Source organism: Dendropsophus ebraccatus, chromosome 11 (genome assembly GCF_027789765.1).
Source record: "Dendropsophus ebraccatus isolate aDenEbr1 chromosome 11, aDenEbr1.pat, whole genome shotgun sequence".
In the NCBI taxonomy this organism is placed as follows: Eukaryota; Metazoa; Chordata; class Amphibia; order Anura; family Hylidae; genus Dendropsophus; species Dendropsophus ebraccatus.
In genome coordinates, this window is record NC_091464.1 from 25,166,155 (window position 1) to 25,192,890 (window position 26,736).

The 26,736-nt window shown below is 43.2% G+C and overlaps 1 protein-coding gene across 3 annotated transcripts; it reads left to right on the forward strand.

The window, feature by feature from the left end:
• Window positions 1-403: 403 nt before the first annotated feature.
• On the forward strand, window positions 404-21,621 carry ETV7 (ETS variant transcription factor 7). Of its 3 annotated transcripts, none has more exons than XM_069946109.1 (8): window positions 404-732; window positions 6,317-6,446; window positions 7,221-7,385; window positions 10,524-10,649; window positions 11,702-11,860; window positions 12,737-12,879; window positions 15,518-15,618; window positions 20,562-21,621. In XM_069946109.1, the coding sequence occupies exons 1-8, from the start codon at window positions 691-693 to the stop codon at window positions 20,659-20,661; spliced, it is 966 nt and encodes a 321-aa protein (XP_069802210.1). In that variant the 5' UTR covers window positions 404-690; the 3' UTR covers window positions 20,662-21,621. The 3 variants fall into 3 exon arrangements, with proteins under 3 accessions (XP_069802210.1, XP_069802211.1, XP_069802213.1); XM_069946110.1 differs by having other exon boundaries at window positions 11,705-11,860; XM_069946112.1 differs by having other exon boundaries at window positions 11,753-11,860.
• Window positions 21,622-26,736: the final 5,115 nt, after the last annotated feature.

Sequence of the window (26,736 nt, forward strand, 5' to 3'; positions counted from 1 at the left end):
CCATGACTGTACTATTGATTTCTGCAAAAAAAAAAAATAAAAATACAACAGTGACACTTTAAAAGAATGCATTCGCAAAAAAAAAAACCACAACACTTTTTTGGGGGTCTCCGGAGTACCCCTTTAATGGAGATTGCTGTACATTGATACCATCTGGTCTGTTAACATGTAACACGGCAGCTTGTGTAACACACTACCCCTGACATAAGCAATCCTGAAAGTTTACATCTCTAACCTACTCAGCCAATAAAAAAGTATCGGCCTAATACAATTCGCGTCTGTGTGTGTGTTGCACAATGGCAGAAATAGAAAGCGCATTGCAGGACAAACCAATACCCTGCGACACGGAGTGCCATTTTGTGAAAGATTTCACATCGGTAATGTAACTATTGCACTCGTATTTGGCTGCACGGAAGTCTGGCTGCCACTTTCACTTTCTGCTGGACTATCCTGCACATCAGAATAGGGAAACGTTTACTTTCATTTTCTTTGCTCCGTACAGAAATGGCACAGCCTTCCATATACACAGGCTTTAATATCTCTCCCTGGCAGTAAAAACTCATTGTAGACCAGAACGGGACCTGTAAGAAGTCAGTGCCCTTACCTGTACTACCGAAAGATACTACTGGGCAGAAACAGCAAGAAACACCTGGATCACATTTTACAGGCTTTATTTCCTGTTCTCTGGATATGTCAAAGCTGGGAACTGACCAAACCGCATCCGACCATCAGGTAGGCTGCTCTCTGTTTGGGGGGGATGGAGCTGGGTGGGTGTCCGGTTAGAAGAAATAATATTATAAACTCCATTGGGGGCAGGGACGATTGGATTGTTTGTTGATCGGTGAATTAATTGGAATTAATAAAAAATACCTAATAATAATAACTATGAATAATAACAATGATAGGTAATCTAATACACAGCTTCACTTCCATTATTAATGTGAGTTGTACCTTAATGGAGGATTTCATACCCTGTGTACTATCTGGGACTTTCAGGCTCCACCCTGTAGGTATATATATCGTGCAGCCTCGTGTAATGCATGATTTATTAACGCCGTCATCAATCGATTTTTTTTTTTGTCTTTTCTGTATTATACATGTGTTGCAGATCAGTGTCGGACTGGGGTATGTGAGGCCCACCAATGAAGACCCAGTGAGAAACAACATATCAGTCAGTGTTTGTGCAGGTTCTAAACCTGGGGGCCCACCGGAGGATTCTCCAGTCTTCTGGTGGGCCAGTCCGACACTGTTGCAGATCTCTGATATTAGCTGGCCAAAGAACATGATGTCTATTGTTAATCACTCAAACATTATACTTATGGTTCCAAAAATGTCTGCCCAATCTGTTGGAGCATGCTTTAAATCCGTCTATGTTGTTAGCTGTGAAAACCACAAGCTGGCAATGCAACCTTAAAGCGACTCTGTACCTACAATCTGTCCCCCAAACCACTTGTACCTTCACATAGCTGCTTTTAATCCAAGATCTGTCCTGGGCTTTGTTCGGCAGGTAATGCAGTTATTGTCCTCAAAACAACTTTTAATCCTGCAGCGCTGTGTCTAACAGCCAGGGCTTACATTTGTATATGCATTAGGCTGGCACACCATCTCTGTCCTTCCTCCCCACCCTCCTCATCATTAGGAATGATCCAGGCAGATTGCCTCCTATTCCCCACCTGTGTGTATGATGAACATGGGCTGGATAGTTAATACACCTGTGCAAAGCTCAAACAGCAGTAAATGTTCCTGGGTCATTCCTAATAATGAGGAGGGTGGGGAGGAAGGACAGAGAGGGTGTGCCAGCCTAATGCATATACAAATGTAAGCCCCGGCCGTTAGACACAGCGCTGCAGGATTAAAAGTTGTATTTTAGGACAATAACTGCATCCCCTGCCGAACGGACCCCAGGACAGATATTGGATTAAAAGCAGCTATCCGAAGGTACAAGTGGTTTGGGGGGACAGATTGTGGGTACAGAGTCGCTTTAAACTACTCCCAGATTGCAAACTATTACTCGTGTCAGTTATTAAAGGGGTACTTCGGCAAAAAATCTTTTTTCTTTCAAATCAACTGGTTTTAGAAAGTTATATGGATTTGTAATTTACTTCTATTTAAAAATCTCAAGTCTTCCAGTACTTATCAGCTGCTGTATGTCTAGTAGGACGTGGAGTATTCTTTTCAGTCTGACACAATGCTCTCTGCTGCCACCTCTGTCCAGAGTAATAGACGTTTTCTATGGGGATTTGCTACTGCTCTGGACAGTCCAGGATAGTTACTTCAAACTGTGGTGAAGCTGACAGTTATTGTTATTATTAAAGTTACTGTCCGGAAGCCTAGAACATGTCTTCCCTGTAATGACTTAGAGGTGAAAATCAGTTCCTGTCTCGGACAGAGATGTCAGCAGAGAGCACTGTGTCAGACTGAAAAGAATACACCACTTCCTGCAGGACATACAGCAGCTGATAAGTAATGGAAGACAGGATTTTTAAATAGAAGTAAATTACAAATCTATATAACTTTCTGAAACCAGTTGATTTGAAAGAAAAAGATTTCTGCCGCAGTACGCCTTTGAAATCTCACTTATTGGAGTGATACTAACATCCATCCTGACCTCTCAGTCACAGTGTGACTCCAACTCATTACAGGATATTTCCAAACCCTCTTGAACAACGGCCAGCAGCAGCTGAGTGGTATCTAATGTCTGCTGTCACCCTTTCTCTCCTCCAAGCAGCAACTCTCTGCTGCAATCAGTACTTATTATCTGCTGTATGTCCTACAGGAAGTGGTTTATTTTTTCCAGTCTGACACAGTGCTCTCTGCTGCCACCTCTGTCCATGACAGGAACTGTCCAGAGCAGGAGAGGTTTTCTATGGGGATTTGCTGCTGCTCTGGACAATTCCTGACACAGACAGAGGTGGCAGCAGAGAGCACTGTGTCAGACTGGAAAAAAAACACCACTTCCTGCAGGACATACAGCAGCTAATAAGTACTTGATAACTTTAGATTTTTAAATTAAAGTAATTTACAAATCTATATAACTTACTAGTACCTATTGATGTGAGAAAAAAAAGTTGTTTTTTTTTTGCTGGTGTACCCCTTTAATAACTGCATAGAGCAATAAAAACGACATATAATAGATGCCTATACCACAGGGTCCTTGTAAAAGTAATACAGCTATAGCAAATCAATATATAAAAAGTTCAAACAAACAAATGTTAAAATCCCGACATAGTCCAGAGCCTTTTGTTTGTTCATAAATGGCTGTGCTGGTCCTGATGGAAATTTAATGTCTGAACAGTCGTGTTACAGTTCATGCTGCCTTTAGTCTCAGATTGCCATCATGTCGGAGCGAACGTGTTACAGTTCGAGTAGCCTCAGCGTGCATATGTAGCAATGATAGTGGCAAGTCTATAAATACTCATGCAATGATGGCTGCAAGCCTGTCAGCACTGTTACAAATGTCTGAGCTTTTTGCTGTATCTATGAATATAAGATACGGTGTGGCAATGGTATGGTTGCAATGAGTACTGTGCCTGTGAGAAATTCCAGCTGGGCTCTGTTTTATAACCAGTAAATGCCGATGCTCGTATGTGATTAGATTTGTATGCCAGATGTACTGTGTAATCCCAGACGTGTTTCAGGGTACGTTCCCCTTCCTTCATCAGTGGCAAAAAAAATTGTGGTCTGAAGAAGAAATGTTTTCATTCTTCTTTAGTCGATTGTAAATCCTAAGAACTGAACCCTCGTTGATGGAAAAAGTTCTGCAAATTGATTAGGAACCCAACATATTACGGCAGGTCCATCATGGAAATGACTCTAATATGTCACATTTTTGATTCCTTGAAGTATTAAAGAAGCAGTCTAGTTTTTTTTTTTTAAGCGAAACGCCCCCCCCCCCCCCACCCCCTTGCAGACTCAAAGAGATACATTGGAGACCCTGACCTCCTGTCTTCAAAATCACAGGAGAATAAAGGGAGTCAGAAGAATTGTAACATCAGGGCCAGTAGGACCTAAACACCTAAACAAATAAAGATGCAGCATGGGAAACCGATCGTGCACCAGGTGCAGCTCCCGCTGGATTTACTTAGTAAATCCAGGGAGGTAATTCGGGGCAGTCTTATTTAAACTTTTTCGTACTTAGATAATGATTTAGGTAGCACAGATCTATTATGCTTAGGCTAGGTTCACACTGCGTTTTCAGCATCCGTTTAATGGATCCGTTTTTTTGCAATTTGTGTGCATCCGTTTTTGATCTGTTTTTTTTTTTTTATAATGGAAGTCAATGGAAAAACGGATCAAAAACGGATGCACACAAATGCATCCGTTTTTTTTTTTTAAAACGGATCCGTTAAACGGATGCTGAAACCGCAGTGTGAACAAATAGCATCTAAGGGTTGCATTTTCAGCATCCGTTTAACGGATGCGTTTTTTTTTCCCCGCACAATAAAGTACTGTTGACACTACTTTTTTGAACGTTAAAAAAACGGATCAGTTAAACGGATGCTGAAAATACAACCCTTAGATGCTATTTGTGTTTTGGCTTGGGCTCCTGAAAAACAGGTGATAGAAACCTAGAAACCTGCGTATTCTTCCCCAATGGGAATGACTCTAGAGCTCCATTTTGAAGGAATTCTGATAAAAAGGTTAGAACACAATGATCTTTGGTGGGATTTTACTATTTGTGAACATAACCTTATTCGGTAAGGGTCTTCAGAGGAGTGCTTAGCAACGGCCGTTGTTATACTGGCCGAACACTGGTCGGTATTTGCATGGTCCTGCGGCTGGCAGAGTTCTGACAGCTGCCGGAACATTCATTTCCAAAGGGCCCATTCAGGATGTGTCTGGTATTGATTTCCATACACACCACGGATAAACAGGTTGCATTCGTGTGCCCATGGATGATTAATAACGCCCACTGGAACAGTGGGCGTTATTAATTGACCTGCTAATTTTTTTGCACGGCCGCACTGAACAACGGCCGTTGTCGGTGCGGTGTGTGTGCATGGAATGGGCGGCATGTGCCCGTATCAGAACTCAGTGGCGTTAAAGATCATCCGGTCGGTACTGCAGTACCGGCCGGGAGGATCTTCACTTACACTGGCCGTTCTGTGACGTATGGTTTCTTACGTTGTGTGAACATAGCCTTAGTAGACAGCCACCTTTTGCCGTTAAAATCCTGTAGTGGGAACATAGTCTAAGGTTAGGTTCACACTATGTTTTTTCATCCAGTTTTTTCACGTTTTTGCAAAAAAAAAGGATGAAAAACGGATAAAAAACTGATGCATTGTTGTGTGCGTCTGTTTTGATCTGTGTTTCCATTGACTTCCATTATAAATAGGGCACCAAAATGCATCCGTTTTTTTAACATACACAAAAATAAGGTCAGCTACCTTTTTGTGTACGCTAAAAAAATGGATGCATTTTGATCCTTTTTTTTTTTATAATGGAAGTCAATTAAAAAATGTATCAAAACAGATGCACACAAATGCATCTGTCTTTCCATCCGTTTTTCACCCTTTTTTTGCAAAAATGTAAAAAAGAAAAACGGATGTTTAAAAAAAAAAACAAAAAAAAAACATAGTGTGAACCCAGCCTAAGTCTCTGAACTGTATATAGGTACAAATATTTAGGCCCCTGTCAAGATCTCCTTGGATTCAATTTCCTCAATGCCCCTGAGTTTGTTGGTTCTTTTATCTCATTTTAATTAATTATTTACTGTAATAATGGTTCTTATATGGTAGGAGACATGCATGGGCAGTTGCACACAAGTCTCTTTGCTGACCAGGATGTTGCTGTATATTGTGGTAAAGTTTTTTTTTATTAACCCCTGGTCATTTCCATATGCAATATCTATATTTGCCTTTTTGTAAAAATTTAAAAAACATTTTTTGAAATCATAAAAGTTATAAAACATTCTCCAGAGACCCTTACCAAATAAAGCTATGTTTACAAATAGTAAAATAAAAGAAAACTACTGCTGTAATTTTGAGTAAAAAATATGGTGTAATAATGTTCTCTATTTAAATGGGTACTTCATTTTAGAGATATGTCTAGGTATGGGTTGTTTGAAAATAATAAAGCAAACTTACCTCCCTGGCTCCTGCGCTGCCGCTGTTCCAGGTCATTTCCGGGTTCTGGGGCTGTGACATTACAGGCCCGCCCAGCCAATCAGAGACTGAGGTGGGACACCCCTGCAGCCACTGATTGGCTCAGAGGGACTGCAACCTCATGGCTCTAGAACCCTATGGTGATATATGGTCACAGGAGTATCACAGCTTTCTGCAACCATTGTGTAAATCCTTATGTCCTATGATTGCAGGAGGGAACAAAGACAATCACTCCACCAATCCCTACACTGTCTCCTCATCTCAAGCAGGATGTACTTGACCATTGCCACTCACATTGTTCCTTTACTGAAGAGGAGATATGCAAAGTTCCTGGAAGTCTCAGTAAGTAGAGCATGTTACGTTTTTGTTCACCTTTTTTTTTGTTCTCCTATCTTCTGGTGGAGGCTGCTCAATGCAAAGTTCTTGAATTTCATCATTGCCTTCATCTAGCCACATTTTTTTTCAATTGTCAATTCTTAGGCTGTGTTCACACATAGTATTTGGCTCAGTATTTTTTCAACCAAAACCAGGAATGGGTTGAAAACACAGAAACTGTGCAAATCTTTCTATTATATTTTTTCTATGTCAGCTCCACTTCCGATGTTGGCTACAAATACTGACTAAATAATCTCTGTAAACAAAACCTTAAAGGGGAAGCCTGGCGCCGGGCCCAAAAATTATTCTGGGCTGGGCTAATATAAAAAAGAAGTCATATTCCCCGCTCGGCCAGTCGCTGACTAGGGTGGTACACCACTGCAGTCACTGGCTAAATCCAGCCACTTGTTACGTTCAACCCGGGTTGTGACGGACCTGGAAACCGGGAGAAGAGAACACCCGGCAGGGGACGGGAGCCCGGTGATGTGGTGCAGCGCGAGCATGGGAACAGGTGAGCATGTTGTCTTTTTTAATTTCCTCTCACCTCCTGTCCATAATGATTTTTTGCAACCCCCCCCCCCCCCCCCCCCGCCTGACTTCTCCTTTAAGGTAGGATCTGCATCTGAAATTTCAATGCAGAAATTACTCTGTGTGAGTCAAAAACAAAGGAAATTAGCGGTGCACTAGCCTTGTACCATTTTGTTATTGGATTTCTCACCATCATCCTATTATGGATTTCAGGAATACATCCATCCCTATGGAGCAAAGACGATGTTATTCAATGGCTACGATGGGCAAAGGAAGAGTACTCCCTAGAGAAAACAGATGACAGCAAGTTTGTAATGAACGGAAGAGCTCTGTGCATTCTTACTAAGTTTGATTTTAAAGCTCGTTCTCCTAGTTCAGGTATTATAATATCCACTACTGACAAGGTGTGTGGTAGGAGTTTGCTTTACCTTTGCCATGTACATAGAGAGAGGCTTTTATAATAATATATCCTTTCCTTAAAGAGTCACTGTCGTTTTTTTCTAGTACAGGCAATTTTAAGACACTTTGTAATTGGGTTTATTAGGCAAATATGCCATTATCTGCATTCAAAAAGACTTTCCCCAGGTGCCTTCCTCCCACCTCTCTCTCATTCACGGCTTATTATCAGGAAATCATGTCTTGTTACATCTGTCGGGCCCTGTATAACCTATGGAGAGGGGAGGGGGGAGGAGGAAGATTAGTCGCCAGCAGAGAACAAAGAATTACACAGCGGGACCTGTGTGAAAGCCGGTATTCAGAGGTCAGAGAGGTCAGTGCTGACTTCAGAGGAGATAGCCCAGTGATGTAGCTGTAAATAAATTCTTTGTTGTCCTGTTTTGGTGCCTTATCTCCCTCCACCCCTCCTCTCTCTATAGGAAACCATGAAGACAGGGGGGAGAGCTTCAAACTGCTTTTTCATGATAAAAATGCATTTTTTTTTTGGCTAATAAACCCAATTACAAGGTTTCTTAAAATCGCCTGTACTATTGATTTCTGCAAAAAAAATGTAAACAACAGTGACACTTTAAGGTATTTATTTCAATTACAAATTTTTCTGGAGCCAACATATCTGGTGTTATGTAATATGGAATCCACCTATGGAATGCAATCCGGCGCACAAGTGACGTCACTCATGCGCTCAGAACGGGGTAGGTAAGTATTTGTTTTTGTTTTCTGACAGTTCTTCATTCTGGCCAACCATTCTATTATTGCAGTGGTATAATACAGTGATTTTCAACCAGTGTGCCGTGCCACATGGTCGGGTGTGCCGCGGGGAAAGTTCCCCAAACTATGGTGCCCATGTGAAACAGGAGAAAACAATGGGGGAGAGAAACCTGGGGATGGGGGAGAAACAGGGGAGAGAAACAGGGGGGAGAGAAGTTTGGTGGAGAGAAGCACAGGAGAGAAGTAGGGGGGAGAAGTATGGTGGAGAGAAGCACGGGGGAGAGAAGCACAGGGGGGAGAAGTATGGTGGAGAGAAGCAGGGGGGAGAAGTATGGTGGAGAGAAGCACAGGAGAGAAGTAGGGGGGAGAAGTATGGTGGAGAGAAGCAGGGGGGAGAAGAAAACAGGCCCAGGTTTCACACTGAGTTAGTATAAATACATTTAGAATCTATATTATTAACTATATGTATAATATGTACTGTTTTAGGGTACAAACCCACACACAGTATACACAGCAGATACGCAACAAATACGCAGCAAATACGCAGCAGATTTGGTGGTGCAGATTTGATGCTGTGTTCAGTTATTTAGATCTAATCTGCTGCGTATTTGCTGCGTATTTGCTGCGTATTTGCTGCGTGTTTGCTGCGTATTTGTTGCGTATCGCAGCAGTTAATACGCTGCTTATAAGGTGTATGGGTTTATACCCTTAGTGTCATTTTGTGCCATTTTGGTTGGTGGTGTGTCCCGGGATTTTTTAAGTATAAAAAGTGTGCCGCGGCTCAAAAAAGGTTGAAAATCACTGGTATAATACACCTGATCATTGCAGCCAGTATTGGGAGAATTGTCACAATATTGCTACAGATATATATCACTTTCAGAGTCATGATAATCTTTTAGCTGGTTTAATAGAAGTTAATCTAAATATATAACAGCGCTTATCAACATTGTCGTCATGTATGTATGTATGTATGTATATATGTTTTTGTTCTTTTACATAGGGGCAGGGGGTTAATATGCAGAGAATTGCCTACATGGGTGGTGGGGAGGGGGCGGGGGTGTAATTTACAGGGGATTGACTACATGGGTGGGAGGGGGTTAATTTACATAGGATTCCCTACATGGGGGTAAGGGGTTTACTTATAGGGGTATGCCTACATGGAAAGAGGGGGTTCATTTAGGGGGGATTGCCCTTATGGAGAGCGGCGGGGGTAACTTACAGGGGAATGCCTACATGGTGTTTGGGGGGGGGGGGGGGGGGGGGGGGGGGGCGGTAACTACAAGGGGAGATTCCTACATGGTGTGTGTGCGTGTGGGGGGGGGGCACGGGGAGGGGTAAGTTAGTATTTGTAATCAATTTCCCCCCTGCCCCTTCTGGCTGCTGGATTTTATAGTCCGCCAAACTTCTTTAATTGCCAGCAGCTAAAAAAGTTGGATGCCTCCCTAGGGCCTATGTCTGTATTCATGTTTTCTAGGACTCCCTGGGGGAACATCCACCTTCTGCAGCCATGCGGAATCCAGTTCAGACTGTTCAGGTTCGGATCACATTGCCAAACCCAAACATTTTGACAGACCCGCTCACATATGCTACAATTTTTTTCCTTTTATGTTTATGCTTTTTGTAATGTTTATTTATTTATTATTTATTATAATAGAAAAAGACATATGTGGGCAATCCTAAAGCAAAATATCTTACATGATACATATTCACTTTCTTATAACCTATGGGCAATAGATGTGTACAGTCTTCTTTTTTTTTTTTTTTTTTTTTTCCAATTGCCATGAACTCTGATGTGATGTAACCAGTATACTTATTTGTCACATGTATTTGCCTGTTTTATGTTTGTTTTATTATTAATATGTCTCATATCTCATGTCTGTGTGATAAATAGGATTTTTTGGGTGATTCTCTATTATATCTATTATCGGCATTAGTAAAGCTAGTGTACTCAAATAGATTGATTGTGTTTTTCATTGATGACACCATTACAGACAACAAGTCAAGAGAGCAGATTTATTAAAAATGGTGTAAAGTGAAACTGGCTCAGTTGCCCCTAGCAACCAATCAGATTCCACCTTTCATTTTCCAAAGAGTCTGTGATGAATGAAAGGTGGAATCTGATTGGTTGCTAGGGGCAACTGAACCAGTTTCACTTTACACCATGTTTGATAAATCTCCCCCAATAGGCCCGGATGAAAATATACAGCAAAGTTGTCAAACAATGTTTATAAACCCTTCTTGTGCTTTGTTTCCATGTGTCACATTCAGACATGTGCTTTGGCCAGTGTAGCCTGCAGTGCTATAGGTCAGCACCCATGGTGATAACTAATAACCTATATTTCATCATTACAGGTGATGTTTTGTATGAATTACTACAGTGCATTAAGAACCACAGGCAGGGACTAGTAAGGCATTCTTTCTTCAGCCAGTGTATAGGAAATGGTGATGATCTGCAATATGAGACCTGCTTGAATACAGGTGAGATGGTCATTGTACTCTGTTCTCTGTACTATTATACAACGAAAATTAAATCACCCTTAGGGTAGCTTCACATGTACCGGATCTGCAGCGGATTTCATGCTGCGAGTCTGCAGCGAAATCCACTGCGGATCCTGGTAGTGAGAAGTGAATAGGTCACATACCCAATTTTCATTCCGCTGCCAGTATGTGACCTGGCCCCTTTAACCCCCCGCATCCCGACACCCGAAGTCCCCGGCCTGGAGCATACATTACCTGCTCCGCGACGCGGCTGTGTGTGAGGCTCCCTTCGGCCTCCATCAGCCAATCAGTGCACGGCAGCACTGATTGACTGATGGGGAGCTAGGCGCCAAGCAGGTAATGTATGCTCCAGGCCGGGGGCTGCGGGCGACGGGATGCTGGGGGTTAAAGGGGCCAGGTCACATACTGGCAGCGGAATGAAAATTGGGTATGTGACCTATTCACTTCTCACTACCAGGATTCGCAGTGGATTTCGCTGCAAACTCACAGCATGAAATCCTCTGCGGATACGGTACATGTGAAGCTACCCTTAATGGAAATTAATATGAACCTTGCCCCCTTTATTGCCCGGGTCAAAAGATAGTTCCAACAATCAGGACTGGAGATGAGCAAAATATGAGGATGCTCAAGTCCGATCATGCAGCATTTGATTACCGGTGGCTTAAGAAGTTGGATGCAGCCCTAGGGATTCCGAAAAAACAAGGATAGTCCATAGACTGGAAACATGTTTTGCAGGCAGCCTTAGGGCTGCATCCAACTTCTTCAGCTATTGGTATTCAAATCCTGAATGATCAGACTTGAGTTGCGCTCACCTCTAGTTAGGGCTCGTGGCAAGTTTGCAAAATAAATAAATATATATATATATATATATATATATATATATATATACATATATATATGAATGCATTATATTTAAGTGAAAAAGGGTGACAACAGACTTAGAGCAATACACTAATAATAAAATAAATAGAAGAAGTACTAATATTGTATAAAAAAACCTACCGATATATTGGTTTATTTGTGTTGAACAGCAGAAAATTCTCAATTATCTTCAAAAACAATACATATGTCTGCTGCCACAGAGAGTGATGGCCAAGACGTACCTCTCAATCTTTCTCAGAGGACACAAGCAACACAAACCAAAGAGACCATGGCGAAAGACAGTAACGGTCTGGATGGAAAAATAAAAGGTAAATTTGAAAGTGGAGAAGGCCAAAAATGATTTAAAATAGTCCAAGATAGTCACTTCAAGCTGTGGTGAGGCTGAGAGTAATTGCTGCTATTAACGTTATTGTCAAGAAGTCTAGAACATGTCTTCTCTGTGATGACTTAAAGGGGTACACTGGCAAAAATCTTTTTCTTTCAAAGCAACTGGTTTCAGAAAGTTATATAGATTTGTAGTTTACTTCTATTTACAAATGTCAAGTCTCCCCATACTTATCAACTGCTGTATGTCCTGCAGAAAGTGGTGTATTTTTTCAGTCTGACACAGTACTCTCTGCTGCCACCTCTGTCCGAGACAGAAACTGTCCGGAGCAGAAGCAGTTTTTTTCAGGTTTATGCACTTACTATACATTATACTCCACATGGTGATTGCTATATTGTACAGTAACTTATATATTACATTCTGCTGTTTCTGAATGTTTGTTTCATCTGTTTTACATGTTATTCAGACTTTAAAAAAATCATTATTTTTGCGGTGTGAAACCAATTGTCTGCATTTCAATTATTTCTTATGGGAAAATTTGATTTAGTTTAAGAGTGTATTTGGATTACAAGCACGGTCCCGGAATGAATTATGCTCGTAATCCAAGGCACCACTGTATATCAATAAGCATGCCTACAGACCAAATATAATCATACTGGAGGAGATTTATCAAACTGGTGTAAAGTAGAATTGGCCCAGTTGCCCCTCGCAACCAATCAGATTCCTCCTTTCTTTCTCAGACTCTTTGGAAAATGAAAGGTGGAATTTGATTGGTTGCTAGGGGCAACTGAGCCAATTAAATCTCCCCCAATATATCTATAAAACTTATTAAAGCAACAGCCATAAATCTTACATCTAGGTTGCAGGTTCCTGTGGGATTATCTGCACAAACTTCTGGATGACAAGCGCTATGAATCATCCATCAGGTGGGAAGATAAAGAATTAAAAATCTTCAGAGTGGTGGATCCAAACAAGCTGGCCCAGTTCTGGGGTAATCATAAGGTATTTTCTCTCTTCATTGTTAACAGAACCATGTAATGAATATTAGTTACTAATCTGAAGTTCTGTCCATCTGCGTATGAATCCAATAGCAATTAAATTAAAGCGACTCTGTACCCACAATCTGACCCCCCTGAACCGCTTATACCTTCGGATAGCTGCTTTTAATCCAAGATCTGTCCTGGGGTCCGTTCGGCAGGTGATGCAGTTATTGTCCTAAAAAACAACTTTTAAACTTGCGGCCCTGTTCCCAACGGGCGTGGCCTAGATTGTGTATGCATTAGGCTGGCACAACCTCTCTGTCCCTCCTCCCCGCCCTCTTCATCATTAGGAATGCTCCAGGCAGGTATTCTCCTATTCATCACCTGTGTCAGCACGGTACGTGGGTTGGATCGTTAGGGCACCTGTGAAGTGTTCAGACAGGAGAAAATGTTCCAGTGGCATTCCTAATGATGAAGAGTGTGGGGAGGAGGGACGGGGGGCTGGTGCAAAGTTAGGGCACAGATTCTCTAAGCCTCGGCTGTTGGGCATGGGGCTGTAAGTTTAAAAATAGTTTTTTTAGGACAATAACTGCATCACCTGCCGAACGGACCCCAGGCCAGATCTTGGATTAAAAGCAGCTATCCCAAGGTACAAGTGGTTTTTTTTTGGGGGGGGGGTCAGATTGTGGGCACAGAGTCGCTTTAAAGGGGTACTCTGGCACTTAAAAGCTTTTTATATAGTGCTGCCCTTGTATGAAACATAATGGACATCTTATTCTCACCTCTCCACGTTCCTCTGGTGTCCTTCTGCAGTGTCTACAGGAACCCCACTCACCACTGCCACTCCTAAGACAAGCTCATCTCAGTAGTGACAGCCTGCTCAGCCAATCACTGGCCATAGCATTGTCCTGTCTCAGTCAGTAATTGGCTAAGGGGGCTTCCACACTGCTGACGGAAGTGGTGGCGGCAGCGGTGAGTGGTGGACTTGGAGACACTGCAGGAGGACACCAGGGGAACAATGTTTATTATATTTTATATAAGGGCAGCACTATCTAAGAGGTTTTTAAGTGACGGAGTACCCCTTTAAATCCACTATCCACTGGTGCTACTAGAGCAGGATGTTTTCGCACAAGAAGGCCAGTTTAGCCAGTATGGTTTCTTTTATGCTGTTTGTTTGGGACATTAGATCCATAGTTGGGCTTGGCTTTGTGGCCATAGTAAAACAATGAAATGTGGCTGCATTGTAACCATTTAAAAAGACCTAGGTATAGAGACTTACAATACCATAGAGACGCTTGATGGGGGTTGTAAGTTTACATATTTTGGCTAAAATATTAGCCAAAATAGTGTCGGCACATTGTGTGATGCTGAGCAAGCCTGTCTACTCTGTACATGGAACCCTATTGATATGTTGGGCCTTTGCGCAGTGTATGCAAATCATAGGGCATAGATGTACTAGGAATATAGCCTTAATGGCCGCTTATTGTTATATGCTCCAGTGCATCATAAACTGCGAAAGAGAAAAACTGATTATTTACTTTCACTTGCACTTTGCTACTACCGCAAGGCCCAGGGTGGTTTGCTGTTTACTGAACCCACAAACTTCCTGATTTTGCTGTGAATTTCGAAAACAATAAACAGGCAGGAACTTTAAGGACCTTAAGAAAAGCTTATATATACCTATCGGCCAAAACATAAAGGCATCCAGTCAGCACGATTTTGCTGATATGATTGCCTGCAGCAGTTTCAATGTGCTGGAACCATGGGCTGTATAAAAAGGGACAAGCTGCTAGGCTTAAAGGGGTATTCCACAGAAACATAACGTTTGATATGTTGCTCTCCATGGTGAGACTAACAATTCCTTCCATACTTGTTATTATCTATTCACTCTCCTTCCCCTAGTTCTGAGCTGCTGCTTTCTGCTGAAAACACAAAAATCTGTATGTGAGCTTTTCTCTCTGTCTCCCCCTCCTTTTTTAAATGTTTGCCCGGAGTTACCCTTTAATAGGCCGTTAATGCACATTTATACCTAATTTATCACTCCGCAATCTGTAAAGACTCAAATAAAGTTTTATCTCATGTAAAGGGACAAGCTTTTCTGGACAAAGAATCATGTTTTGAAAGCTTTAGTTTGGAATGGGGTTCCAGGACAGAGTCAGTGTAAGTTTGGGATAATTTACTGACCGACTCCTAACTCTAACACATTGACTCTGACCTCTAAACCCTGTGGAGAGATTTATTAAACAACCCGGCAGGGGAGAAGCCAATGGGGGACTGCTGTCAATGTGACAATTACCATATTGTCCAGTTTACAAGATACACCCAACTATAAGATGCACCCCTGGTTTAGACAACTAAAAAAAGGAAAGAAAAATATTCCATGCTAATTAAACTTCCCTGGTGGTCTAAGGCAGTAAAGGGGGGGAGGGGGGTGCCAATGCAGTAAAGGGGTCAAAGTTTATTGAAATGACAGCTCCACTTTAACACTCTTCATGACAGTACATTACACCAATGTTTGTATCCAATTATATTAACCATAAGATCTTCCATATTATTCTTCCACATTATTTACATGATTTGAAAAATAAGTGCAGCTCATAATGTAGAAACTAACAGAGTATAAATATTGTGAGAATAAACAAATGCACCATTTCATGCAGAACCGTCCAAACATGACCTATGAGAAGATGTCCAGAGCCTTGCGACAGTACTACAAAATAAACCTATTAAAAAAAGAATCTGGAAAAAAGCTAAGTTTCAGGTAACTGATTAGTAAATATGGTGTAATAATATGCCATGGGCAAATCTGCTGTAAATTCTGCATCTGAAGGTGGCGATCCGCAGCAAGGCCGTGGCAAATCTCCATCCAAATCAACGGCAAAGGTTTTATCTGAGGTTAAAATTAATGTGTTAAAGCCTGTGGAAAAATGGGTACAATTAGGCTATGTTCACACTACGTACTGTATATTTTCGTAAAACTACGGCCGCTGTTGCCGATTGCAACAACGGCCATGTTTATTACGAAACTATAGGTAACATTGCCGCCTATGGAATCCCTAATGGCACTGTAAAACAATCTGACATGTCAGTTTTCTGTGGCCGCTATTCATTGAATAGTGGCCGCAGAAAGCTTTGTCAGTGCACACAATGGAGCGAGCGGCTGCGGCCACTTGCTCCATAGTGTGCTGTGGGGAGTTCTGATGCGGGGCGCACGGCTGCAATGATCACCTGTCCGGTACTGCAAAGGCACCGGTACTTCAAAGCCCTCAAAAGTGGGCCCCTACCCTTTTTTAACGCCCCCCCCCCCCCCAGCAGCATTATCAGAATCGGTGCTCCATACACAGTATAATGCCCTGAAAGAGCCCCAATACATATGGTAATTATCTTAAAACACTATTTCCACCGTACAGTGATTACATATTGCCTCAAAATTGCTCTGAACAAATAGGAACATATAGCCAATTATACCATTACATAATACCGCTACACCATGACCACTGTCACTACAGACCCTATAACAGAGTGCAGTCACATCCAGTGACTCACAGGGGGTGCCTTCTCTGATCAGAGTCTCACTTTTTTTTTTCTCTCCATCCAGCGTGGGCTACCTTAAAGTCTTTTCCCGGCTGTGAATCCTCTCTGCAGAATCTGCCAGAGAAACATTTTAGGCTCCAACGTATACAGAAGTTATGTCCCCTGTATCCCTATATAGTAGTTACACCCCTCTGTGCCCCCATAGTTTTAAGGTGTCCCTGTGCCCCCACTTAATAATTAGGTATGCTCTGTGCCCCAGTATAGTAGTAAGGTCCCCATATAATATAGGCCCCTCTGTGCAGCCCCAATGTAGTATAGTCCGCTATGTGCTGCCCCAGTAGTATATAGACCACATTGTGCTGCCTCCAGTAGTATATAGACCCTAATGTGCTGCCCCAGTAGTATATACCCCTTGTGTGCTGCCTCCAGTAGTATATACTCCTTGTGTGCTGCCCCCAGTAATAAATAGACCCCATTGTGCTGCCCCCAGTAGTATATAGACCCTATTGTGCAGCCCCCAGTAGTATATAGACCCCATTGTGCTGCCCCCAGTAGTATATTGACCCCATTGAGCTGGCCCCAGTAGTATATACCCCTTGTGATCTGCCCCAGTAGTATATACCCCTTGTGTGCTGCCCCCAGCGGTATACAGACCCCATTGTGCTGCCCTGATAGTATATAGACCCCAATGTGCTGCCCCCAGTAGTATATGGACCTCATTGTACTGTGCCCAGTAGTATATAGACCCCCTGTGTGCTGTCCCCAGTAGTATATCAACCCCTTGTGTGCTGCCCCCAGTAGTATATAGAACCCCCTGTGTGCTGCCCTAGTAACATATAGACCCCCTGTGTTCCCCTAGTTATATATAGACCCCCTGTCTGCTCCTCCAGTTATATACAGCCCCCTGTGCGCTCCCCCAGTATATAGCCCCGTCCGCTCCTCCAGTAGTAGATAGCCCCCTTGTGTGCTGCTTCCAGTAGTATATAGACCCCCTGTGTGCTCCCCCATTTATATACAGCCTCCTGTGTGCTCCCCCATTTATATAGAGCCCCCCTGTCCGCTCTCCCAGTTATATACAGCCCCCCTGTCTGCTCCCCCCAGTAGTATATATTCCCCATGTGTGCTCCCCCAGTAGTATGCAGCCCCCTGTGTGCTCCCCTAGTAGTATATAGCCCCCCTGTGCACTCCCTAAGTTGGTATATAGCCCTCCTGTTTGCTCCCCTAGTAGTATATAGCCCCCTGTGTGCTCCCACAGTATTATATACTCACCTGTGTGCTGCCCCCAGTTGTAAATAGACTCCATGTGTTCTCCCCCAGTTATATATAGACCCCCTGTGTGCTTCCCCAGTTATATACAGCCCCCTGTGTGCACCCCCAGTATTATATAGCCCCCTGTATTGCCCTCTAGTAGTATATAGCCCCGTGTGCTCCTCCAGTAGTATATAGTCCCCCTGTGTGCTCCCTCAGTAGTATATAGCCCCCTGTCCGCTCCCCCAATAGTATATAGCCCCCCTGTGCGCTCCCCCAGTAGTATATAGCCCCCCTGTGTGCTTCACCAGTGGTATATAACCACCCTGTGCACTCTCCAGTAGTATATAGCCCCCCCCCCCCCCCCCGTGTGCAACCCCCAGTAGTATATAGCCCGCCAGTGCACTCCCGCAGTAGTACATAGCCGGATGAAACAAACAGTTGTATTAGTATACACTAATGTCTCTCTATGTTTGCTGGCCCTCTTCCTATGTTATGTGATGGTATATATGCAAGTGGACTGTCAAGCAGTCCAAAAACGTTCCTCTGCCCTGTTTGTATCCACGCAGTGATGGTCAGTGTTTAAAAATAATACGATATATGGGTATCACTCACCCAGCAGTGGGGTTTGTCTTAATGTTCCCCACATTGGGTGAAATCAGCTCCCGGATATCCAAGTAGTATTCGGCTGTCTGAGTCCTCGAAAATATAGTATAAGGGGGGGGGGTCGCGTTCTGGCCGGTAACGCTCCTCTCTCTCACTGCAGAACTTTGAATAGAGTCCTTTAGATTCCAACGTGACGTCACGTCTCCTAAGGAAGCCTGGAATGGTCAAACAACCTTCGACATGTTTCGAGGGACAAAGAGGGGCGTATCCCTCGAAACATGTCGAAGGTTGTTTGACCATTCCAGGCTTCCTTAGGAGACGTGACGTCACGTTGGAATCTGAAGGACTCTATTCAAAGTTCTGCAGTGGGAGAGAGGAGCGTTACCGGACGGAACGCGACCCCCCCCTTATACTATATTTTCGAGGACTCAGACAGCCGAATACTACTCGGATATCCGGGAGCTGATTTCACCCAATGTGGAGAACATTAAGACAAACCCTACTGCTGGGTGAGTGATACCCATATATCGTATTATTTTTAAACACTGACCATCACTGCGTGGATACAAACAGGGTAGAGGAACGTTTTTGGACTGCTTGACAGTCCACTTGCATATATACCATCACATAACATAGGAAGAGGGCCAGCAAACATAGAGAGACATTAGTGCATACTAATACAACAGTTTGTTTCATCCGGCTAGACAGGGTATCCATCTAGCAGAGTAATCTATTCCTCTAGTTGCTGCACTCACACAGGAGCGCGATCAGCCACATTTTTACACTATAGAGCCCTCCTGTACGCTCCCCCAGTAGTATACAGACCCCTGCTGTGTGCTCCCCAATAGTATACAGATCCCCGCTGTGTGCTCCCCCTCCCATAAAGCCGCCCTGTGTGCTCCCGCAGTAGTAGATAGCCCCCCTGTGCACTCCCCCAGTAGTATATAGATCCCGCATTGTGCTCCTCAGTAGTATATAGCCCCCCTGTGCACTCCCCCAGCAGTATATAGCCCCTTGCGGGCTCCCCCAGTAGTATATAACCCCCTGTGTGCTGCCACTAGTTGTAAATAGACCCTCTGTGTGCTCCCCCAGTAATATGTAGACCCCTTGTGTGCTCCTCCAGTTATAGAGATGCTCCCCCGGTGCTTGGGAATAGATCGGTGCCATAAGCAGGAACCGGGCAGCGGGTAAAAAAAAAAAGAACCACAACCGGCATCTCCATGCCGGTCTGTTCATGTGAAAAAACACAAAGCAATGAACCTAGTGGTACATTCATTTTAAATACTAATACTACACCAGAAGGCACTTCTCGCTTTTCTTTTATGGTCATATTTTGATCTTACTTGACTGTGTGTTAACCTATCATTAAGACGTAGTGGGTGAGGAACAGTTCTTCATGTTGCTGTTTTAATTTCCTGTGCTCACTGCAGAACCACATCAATCATAGTGATTGTAGTTGCATAGAAATACATACATTCATGTATGATAGTGGAGTGCATCAAAATGGCAAGTGTAAAACAACCCATTTCAGACAGGTGTAGGCCAAACGCTTGTTTAACTGACGTCCATGTCTCCTAATTCTTTCATACATGTTCACGCTCAATTCAGCCAAGCGTATGGCTGCACCCATGTTTTTCAGGCAGTCCTCGGGCTGCATCAACTTTCTCTAGGAGGCGGGATTCAAATGGCGATCGTTCAGATTTGTGTGAACCTGAACTTTCAGCAAGTTTGCTCATCTCTAAAAACCACCACTACACAACCAATAGAGACAAACGACTTCTAGACTAATTCATTGTGGTGTCTGTAAGTGTCTGCACCCTATTGATCAGTGGCTGATGAGCTATCTATTCTGGCCAGAGAACTCTTTTTAAAAAAAAATAAAAATTTTTTATTTGTTACTTATTTGTTACTTCCCCTTTCCCTGTTTCCCTCCTTTTCCCCAGAACTGAATAGTTCTTGGAAATTTTTGTTGTTGTTGTTATGTTCAAGCTATAGAGGATTTAGACTCTGTACTTGAATGTCTATGGTATATAGGCTATGCTCCCACAGTGTAAAAACAAGGGCAAATAACGGCCATTGTTGCTAAACAACAGCCATTATAAATGATGGTGACCATTAGTAACGACAGTTGTTTTGCAACAATGGCCGCTATTTGCCCTTTTTTTTGCATTGTGTGAACACAGCCTCACTATGACCACTTTATCTTGCACACATCTCAATAGAATAGAATTGAAATTCTAAAATATATACAACAATATAATTAGCTTTTTTTTTTTATACTTACATGCTGCTGATTCCCCAAACCATCTCTTTTAGGTTTCTGAGGTCACCTAGAGAAAGACACGCAGCAGAGAACACACTGGCATCAAAAGACCCGCGGGACTCTAATGAGGATGTCGTTGCTGTTTCATCATAATTTTTTTTTTTTTTTTACTTAGGAATTACAGTATTTATGTCTGGAATTGTTTGTACATATATATAATATGAATTGTGAATTGATCAGACTACACTAAGTTATTACACTACTTGCTTGTCACTAATACAATGTTGAGAAACCATATTCATGCCATAGTATAGGAAGGTTCACACACAAATAAAAAGCAGAATATGGCTATGTTCCCACTTCAGAAACATATTGGGTAAAGGCAGCCATCTTGTTACATAGATGATAGAATATTTTCGCGAAGTGTGAACATAGCCATAGGCCGTAAAGTAAGGAAAAAATACATGTGTTTTCTTACCTAAGGCCACCACCACAAAACATCTTTTTTTTAAACACTATGGGGGTGATTTATCAAACATGGTGTAAAGTGAAACTGGCTCAGTTGTCCCTAGCAACCAATCAGATTCCACCTTTCATTTTCCAAAGTCTGTGAGGAATGAAAAGTGGAATCTGATTGGTTGCTAGGGGCAACATTTTTTTCTTTTTGACAACCATAATTTCGAGCCCAAATAACGGCTGTTATTTGGCTGTGAAATGACAGCCCTTAATTGCACTGTAATTGTACTTGGACTGTAATGTAGCACATTATTAGATATGAAAAATGCTGATACCACCCCCCCCCCCCCCACACACACACACACTATTTTACGACACAAGGCTATGTTCACTCATCGTATTTCCATCTTTTAATCAGTATTTTTTTTTTAACAAAAAATTTGGAAAATCTTTCCAGTATAATTTTACTCTGTCAATTCCTCTCCCGATTTTGTCTATTGACCACAATTCTGCCCAAAATACTGTGTGTGAACTTAGCTCTATTCTCCCTTTATTTTACTGTGTGTGAACTTAGCCTAAGTCTTCCTAAAAGGCTTAAAGGGGTTGGCCACTTTATAGAAAAATTGTTCAGTGTACAGTGTTAGTAAGTATAGTCATTGCACTTACTGACACCAGCTTCCTGTGTACCTCATAGAGCTAAAATCAGGCTCCCCTCCTGCAGGCTGTGCTGTCCTGCTCTGTGGTGAGTCTGTCCATAAGATGGCCGATATGGAGGAACATTTAACCGTGTCCCGCCCCCTATGGTCCACCACTGAGCCTGTATATGCCTATGAAGGAACGGTACATGGTCACATGCTCCTCCATTTCGGCCATCTCATGGACAGAATCACTGCAGGGCAGGACAGCACAGCCTGGAGCAGGGGAGTCTGATTTTAGCTCTATGAGGCACACAGGAAGCTGCTGTCAGTAAGTACAGTCAGTACACTTACTAATACTCAACACTGAACTATTTTACTATAACGTGGCCAACCCCTTTAATATTGCTACTGTGTCTGTTTTTAAAACCACCATAATTTTGATTATTATTATTCTATGTGACCATGTGCATTTGGCTCATAATAAACCTGTATTATTGTTGCTTATTTGTGAGTGAGAATTGATCTTTTCTCTTGCACTGAATACAGTCATTTTAGGGTACAACATAATGGGAGTAAGACAAGGCTCCGCACGTTTTGGCTAAAATAATAAAATGTGTTGTTTTTTTATGCCATGCAAAAAACAAAATGACACCAAACAGGATGGTGCAACAAGATACCTTTTTAATAACACATTGTTTCCATAGACTTGCATATTACAGAACCAGATGAGATGGAATCATATTGTTCAACAGGACAATCTCCATTTATACTATCAAAAAAATGGATCCTGTTGAAAATGTAGAGGAAAATAAATGCATTTAACCAAACACAAGCCCCACTGAACATCTATGCATTTTTCAACCCCTTTAGGACCAGGATAATTTTGGTCTTAAAGCGAATGTACCATTAGTACATCGCTTTTTGTTTCTTTACATGAATAGACCAGTGCCGTTGCAGTGATACCGGCGACACAGTCCTTTTATTTGAACCGCTGCCTGGTTCCTGAGCACGGCGCTGGTTTATTCCCAAGCACCGGCCTGTCATAGGCCTAGCTGATCAAACTTAGCCTTAGCCTCTGTAGACTCTGGAGGCCTCAGGTTGACATAGCTACCATCAGAACTCTGTGATCACTTCCCACAACCCCAATGGTGAACAGAGGGAGAGTTCTCCCTCTGTTCTCCCTAAAGAAGCTGTGGACACACTGACTGCAGCATAGATACAGTGGGGAAAAAAGTATTTACTCAGTCACCAATAGTGCAAGCTCTGCCACTTAAAAAGATGAGAGGCGTCTGTAATTTACATGATAGGTAGACCTCAACTATGAGAGACAAAATGAGAAAACAAATCCCAAAAATCACATTGTCTGATTTTGTAAGAATTTATTTGCAAATTATGGTGGAAAATAAGTATTTGGTCACCTACAAACAATCAAGATTTCTGGCTCTCACAGACCTGTAACTTCTTCTTTAAGAGTCTCCTCTTTCCTCCACTCATTACCTGTAGTAATGGCACCTGTTTAAACTTGTTATCAGTATAAAAAGACACCTGTACACACCCTCAAACTGTCAGACTCCAAACTCCACTATGGTGAAGACCAAAGAGCTGTCAAAGGACACCAGAAACAAAATTGTAGCCCTGCACCAGGCCGGGAAGACTGAATCTGCAATAGGCAACCAGCTTGGAGTGAAGAAATCAACTGTGGGAGCAATAATTAGAAAATGGAAGACATACAAGACCACTCATAATCTCCCTCGATCTGGGGCTCCACGCAAAATCTCACCCCGTGGGGTCAAAATGATCACAAGAACGGTGAGCAAAAATCCCAGAACCACGCGGGGGGACCTAGTGAATGAACTGCAGAGAGCTGGGACCAATGTAACAAAGCCTACCATCAGTAACACACTACGCCACCAGGGACTCAGATCCTGCAGTGCCAGACGTGTCCCACTGCTTAAGCCAGTATATGTCCGGGCCCGTCTGAAGTTTGCTAGAGAGCATTTGGATGATCCAGAAGAGTATTGGGAGAATGTCCTATGGTCTGATGAAACCAAAGTGGAACTGTTTGGTAGAAACACAACTTGTCGTGTTTGGAGGAAAAAGAATACTGAGTTGCATCCATCAAACACCATACCTACTGTAAAGCATGGGGGTGGAAACATCATGCTTTGGGGCTGTTTCTCTGCAAAGGGGCCAGGACGACTGATCCGGGTACATGAAAGAATGAATCGTGAGATTTTGAGTGCAAACCTCCTTCCATCAGCAAGGGCATTGAAGATGAAACGTGGCTGGGTCTTTCAACATGACAATGATCCAAAGCACACCGCCAGGGCAACGAAGGAGTGGCTTCGTAAGAATCTGACAGCCCGCTCTGAAGCTAGAGCGCACGGGACCCGGGGAGAAGCGGACCGCAGGAGCAGCCCTGGAGCGTGGATAGGTAAAGTATATAGTTAAAGCAAGGGCTGCAAGGACATCAGTAACGATGTCCTTGCAGTCCTTTTTAAACGATTATCGGGCCGTGTAAAAGGCCCAGTAAACGAGCGCCGGGCTAGCAGAACGGCACTCGTTTACAGGTATAATCGGGCCCCCACCCCCCCGTGTGATAGTACCCTTAGAAAGAGAAGACAAATGTCGCAAATCTGATGCCCAGTGATGGTATGGTCCTAGATAGGACTCTTTAACTGGTATGTCTGTTAATTAAAGGGGTTGTTTGGGAAAATGCTATACTTACCTGTCCTGATCCCCCATCACTGCTGGTTCCCAGGCAGCCCGCTCCACACCACTGTCAGTGTTTTCAAAATATCTGCTAACATCCCATTCCTATAGGAAATAGCATAGAGTCTATGCAAAGTGGCCATTACTGGTGGGAGCCCATTATTTTATTATATATAGTGGCTCTAAACTATCCTGACTATATAATTTTTATTTTATTATATGTGTGGCAGTTGCTTTATTGGTACCCTCCCTAGGACTTGGCAGGGATCTGTTGCACAATGGTTGTGTAATGAGGGTGTAGGCACTGACAAGTCCTTTGATGTGCTATTTACACACAACTATCTTTCCTGCACATTTATGATTCCTCTATTTTAACAAAACAAAATACTTGTTTCTACTTTTATTTTTGTGCATTGATGATAAAACGTTCCAATCTGCCTTATGCTGATTTCGGCTTATCCTTTGATACTACAAAACCTCCAGCAATTATTAACCGCTCACACAGAGAAAAAATTCTCATGGTGGTAGCGTCGATTAGAAACCTACTGATGTTCCAGGTACTTTCCAGTGTCTTCACGGTTATTATCATACTGAACTCAATATCTTGCTGAGCACGGTTTACTTCCCTATTGTATTGCATAATATTGTAATGCGGCAACCCAGAAGGAACTGTATTTTTGTTGCATGACACAAGGGCTTTGCAGGCTAGTACTGAGCTCCATAGGCTGACATAGTGGTGGGTGGGTGGTGATAAGTCTAGTGGTCCGGTGGCTAGGTTCAGACTTGCCAGTAAATCTGGGGGGGGAGAGTATGGTGGTATTGGTCAGGTCTGGTCAGGTGGTGTTATCCAGTCACAGTATGGTGGTATTGGTCAGGTGTGGTATGGCAGAGTTTTCATGTCACAGTATGGTGGTATTGGTCAGGTCTGGTATGGCGGCGGTGTTATCCAGTCACAGTATGGCAGTATTGGTCAGGTCTGGTGTGGCAGTGTTATCCAGTCACAGTATGGTGGTATTGGTCAGGTCTGGTATGGCAGTGTTACCCAGTCACAGTATGGCGGTATTGGTCAGGTCTGGTCAGGCGGTGTTATCCAGTCACAGTATGGCGGTATTGGTCAGGTCTGGTGTGGCGGTGTTATCCAGTCACAGTATGGTGGTATTGGTCAGGTCTGGTGTGGCGGTGTTATCCAGTCACAGTATGGCGGTATTGGTCAGGTCTGGTCAGGCGGTGTTATCCAGTCACAGTATGGCGGTATTGGTCAGGTCTGGTGTGGCGGTGTTATCCAGTCACAGTGTGGCGGTATAGGTCAGGTCTGGTGTGGCTGTGTTATCCAGTCACAGTATGGTGGTATTGGTCAGGTCTGGTATGGCGGCGGTGTTATCCAGTCACAGTGTGGCTGTATTGGTAAAGTCTGGTATGGCAGTGTCATCCAGTCACAGTATGGCAGTATTGGTCAGGTCTGGTGTGGTGGTGTTATCCAGTCACAGTATGGCGGTATTGGTCAGGTCTGGTGTGGCGGTGTTATCCAGTCACAGTATGGTGGTATTGGTCAGGTCTGGTCAGGCGGTGTTATCCAGTCACAGTATGGCGGTATTGGTCAGGTCTGGTGTGCCGATGTTAAATGTGACACCTGGAGCTATTACCTACCGATCTACCAATCCTGTGGTGAGAATTCCTTCAGACAATATGCAGACGGCTCTAATCATTGATTCTATGTGGAAATTGGTTTATGTTATAAGCCGTTAAAAACCATAAAAACGCGATTCAGACAATGTTTCTTCATGTAGAGAAATGCATGTGGCCGAACCCCGATCTGATTTATTCCCCAGTAGTCATGTGCTGTTACCAGGACTATTGGCCATACGCCTATTGGTTACCCCATGAGGGTCTGGTTTCAGCTGCATGTAGTGACGTACAGTAAATGTGGGAATGCGGCCTAAGACTGATCAGATATCAATATGATGTTCAAAACTAGATAATCATGATGCTAATTGGTGAGTGAAGATGGGGCGTCTGCTGGTGTAGTGCCTAGGGCAGCAGCAGCTGGTAATACCGCCCTGCCTCTGGGCACACCCAGCTAAGTGTCTGGTCGAATGGAATGTGGGGCCCACAATGTGTGCTGAAAACAAAGGGGATTTATCAAAGGGGTGTAAAGTAGAATTGGCTCAGTTGCCCCTAGCAACCAATCAGATTCCACTTTTCATGCTTCACAGATTCCTTAGAAAATGAAAGGTGGAATCTGATTGGTTGCTAGGGGCAACTGAGACAATTCTACTTTACACCAGTTTGATAAATCTCCCCCATAGACTTTAACCCCTAGACGACCTAGGACGTACCTGAACGCCCTGGCCGCCTGTCACCAGATGATCCTGGGCGTACAGGTACGTCTTGGGTTATGAAGCGCGGCCCTCACTGTTAAAGG

What these genes read in the sequence shown, in the direction of transcription:
- ETV7 (XM_069946109.1), top strand. Translation starts at nt 691, where the DNA reads ATGTCAAAGCTGGGAACTGACCAAACCGCATCCGACCATCAG. An exon ending in AGCTCGTTCTCCTAGTTCAG is followed by an intron (nt 7,386 to 10,523) that starts GTATTATAATAT and finishes TCATCATTACAG; the next exon opens with GTGATGTTTTGTATGAATTA. An exon ending in GGAAAAAAGCTAAGTTTCAG is followed by an intron (nt 15,619 to 20,561) that starts GTAACTGATTAG and finishes CATCTCTTTTAG; the next exon opens with GTTTCTGAGGTCACCTAGAG.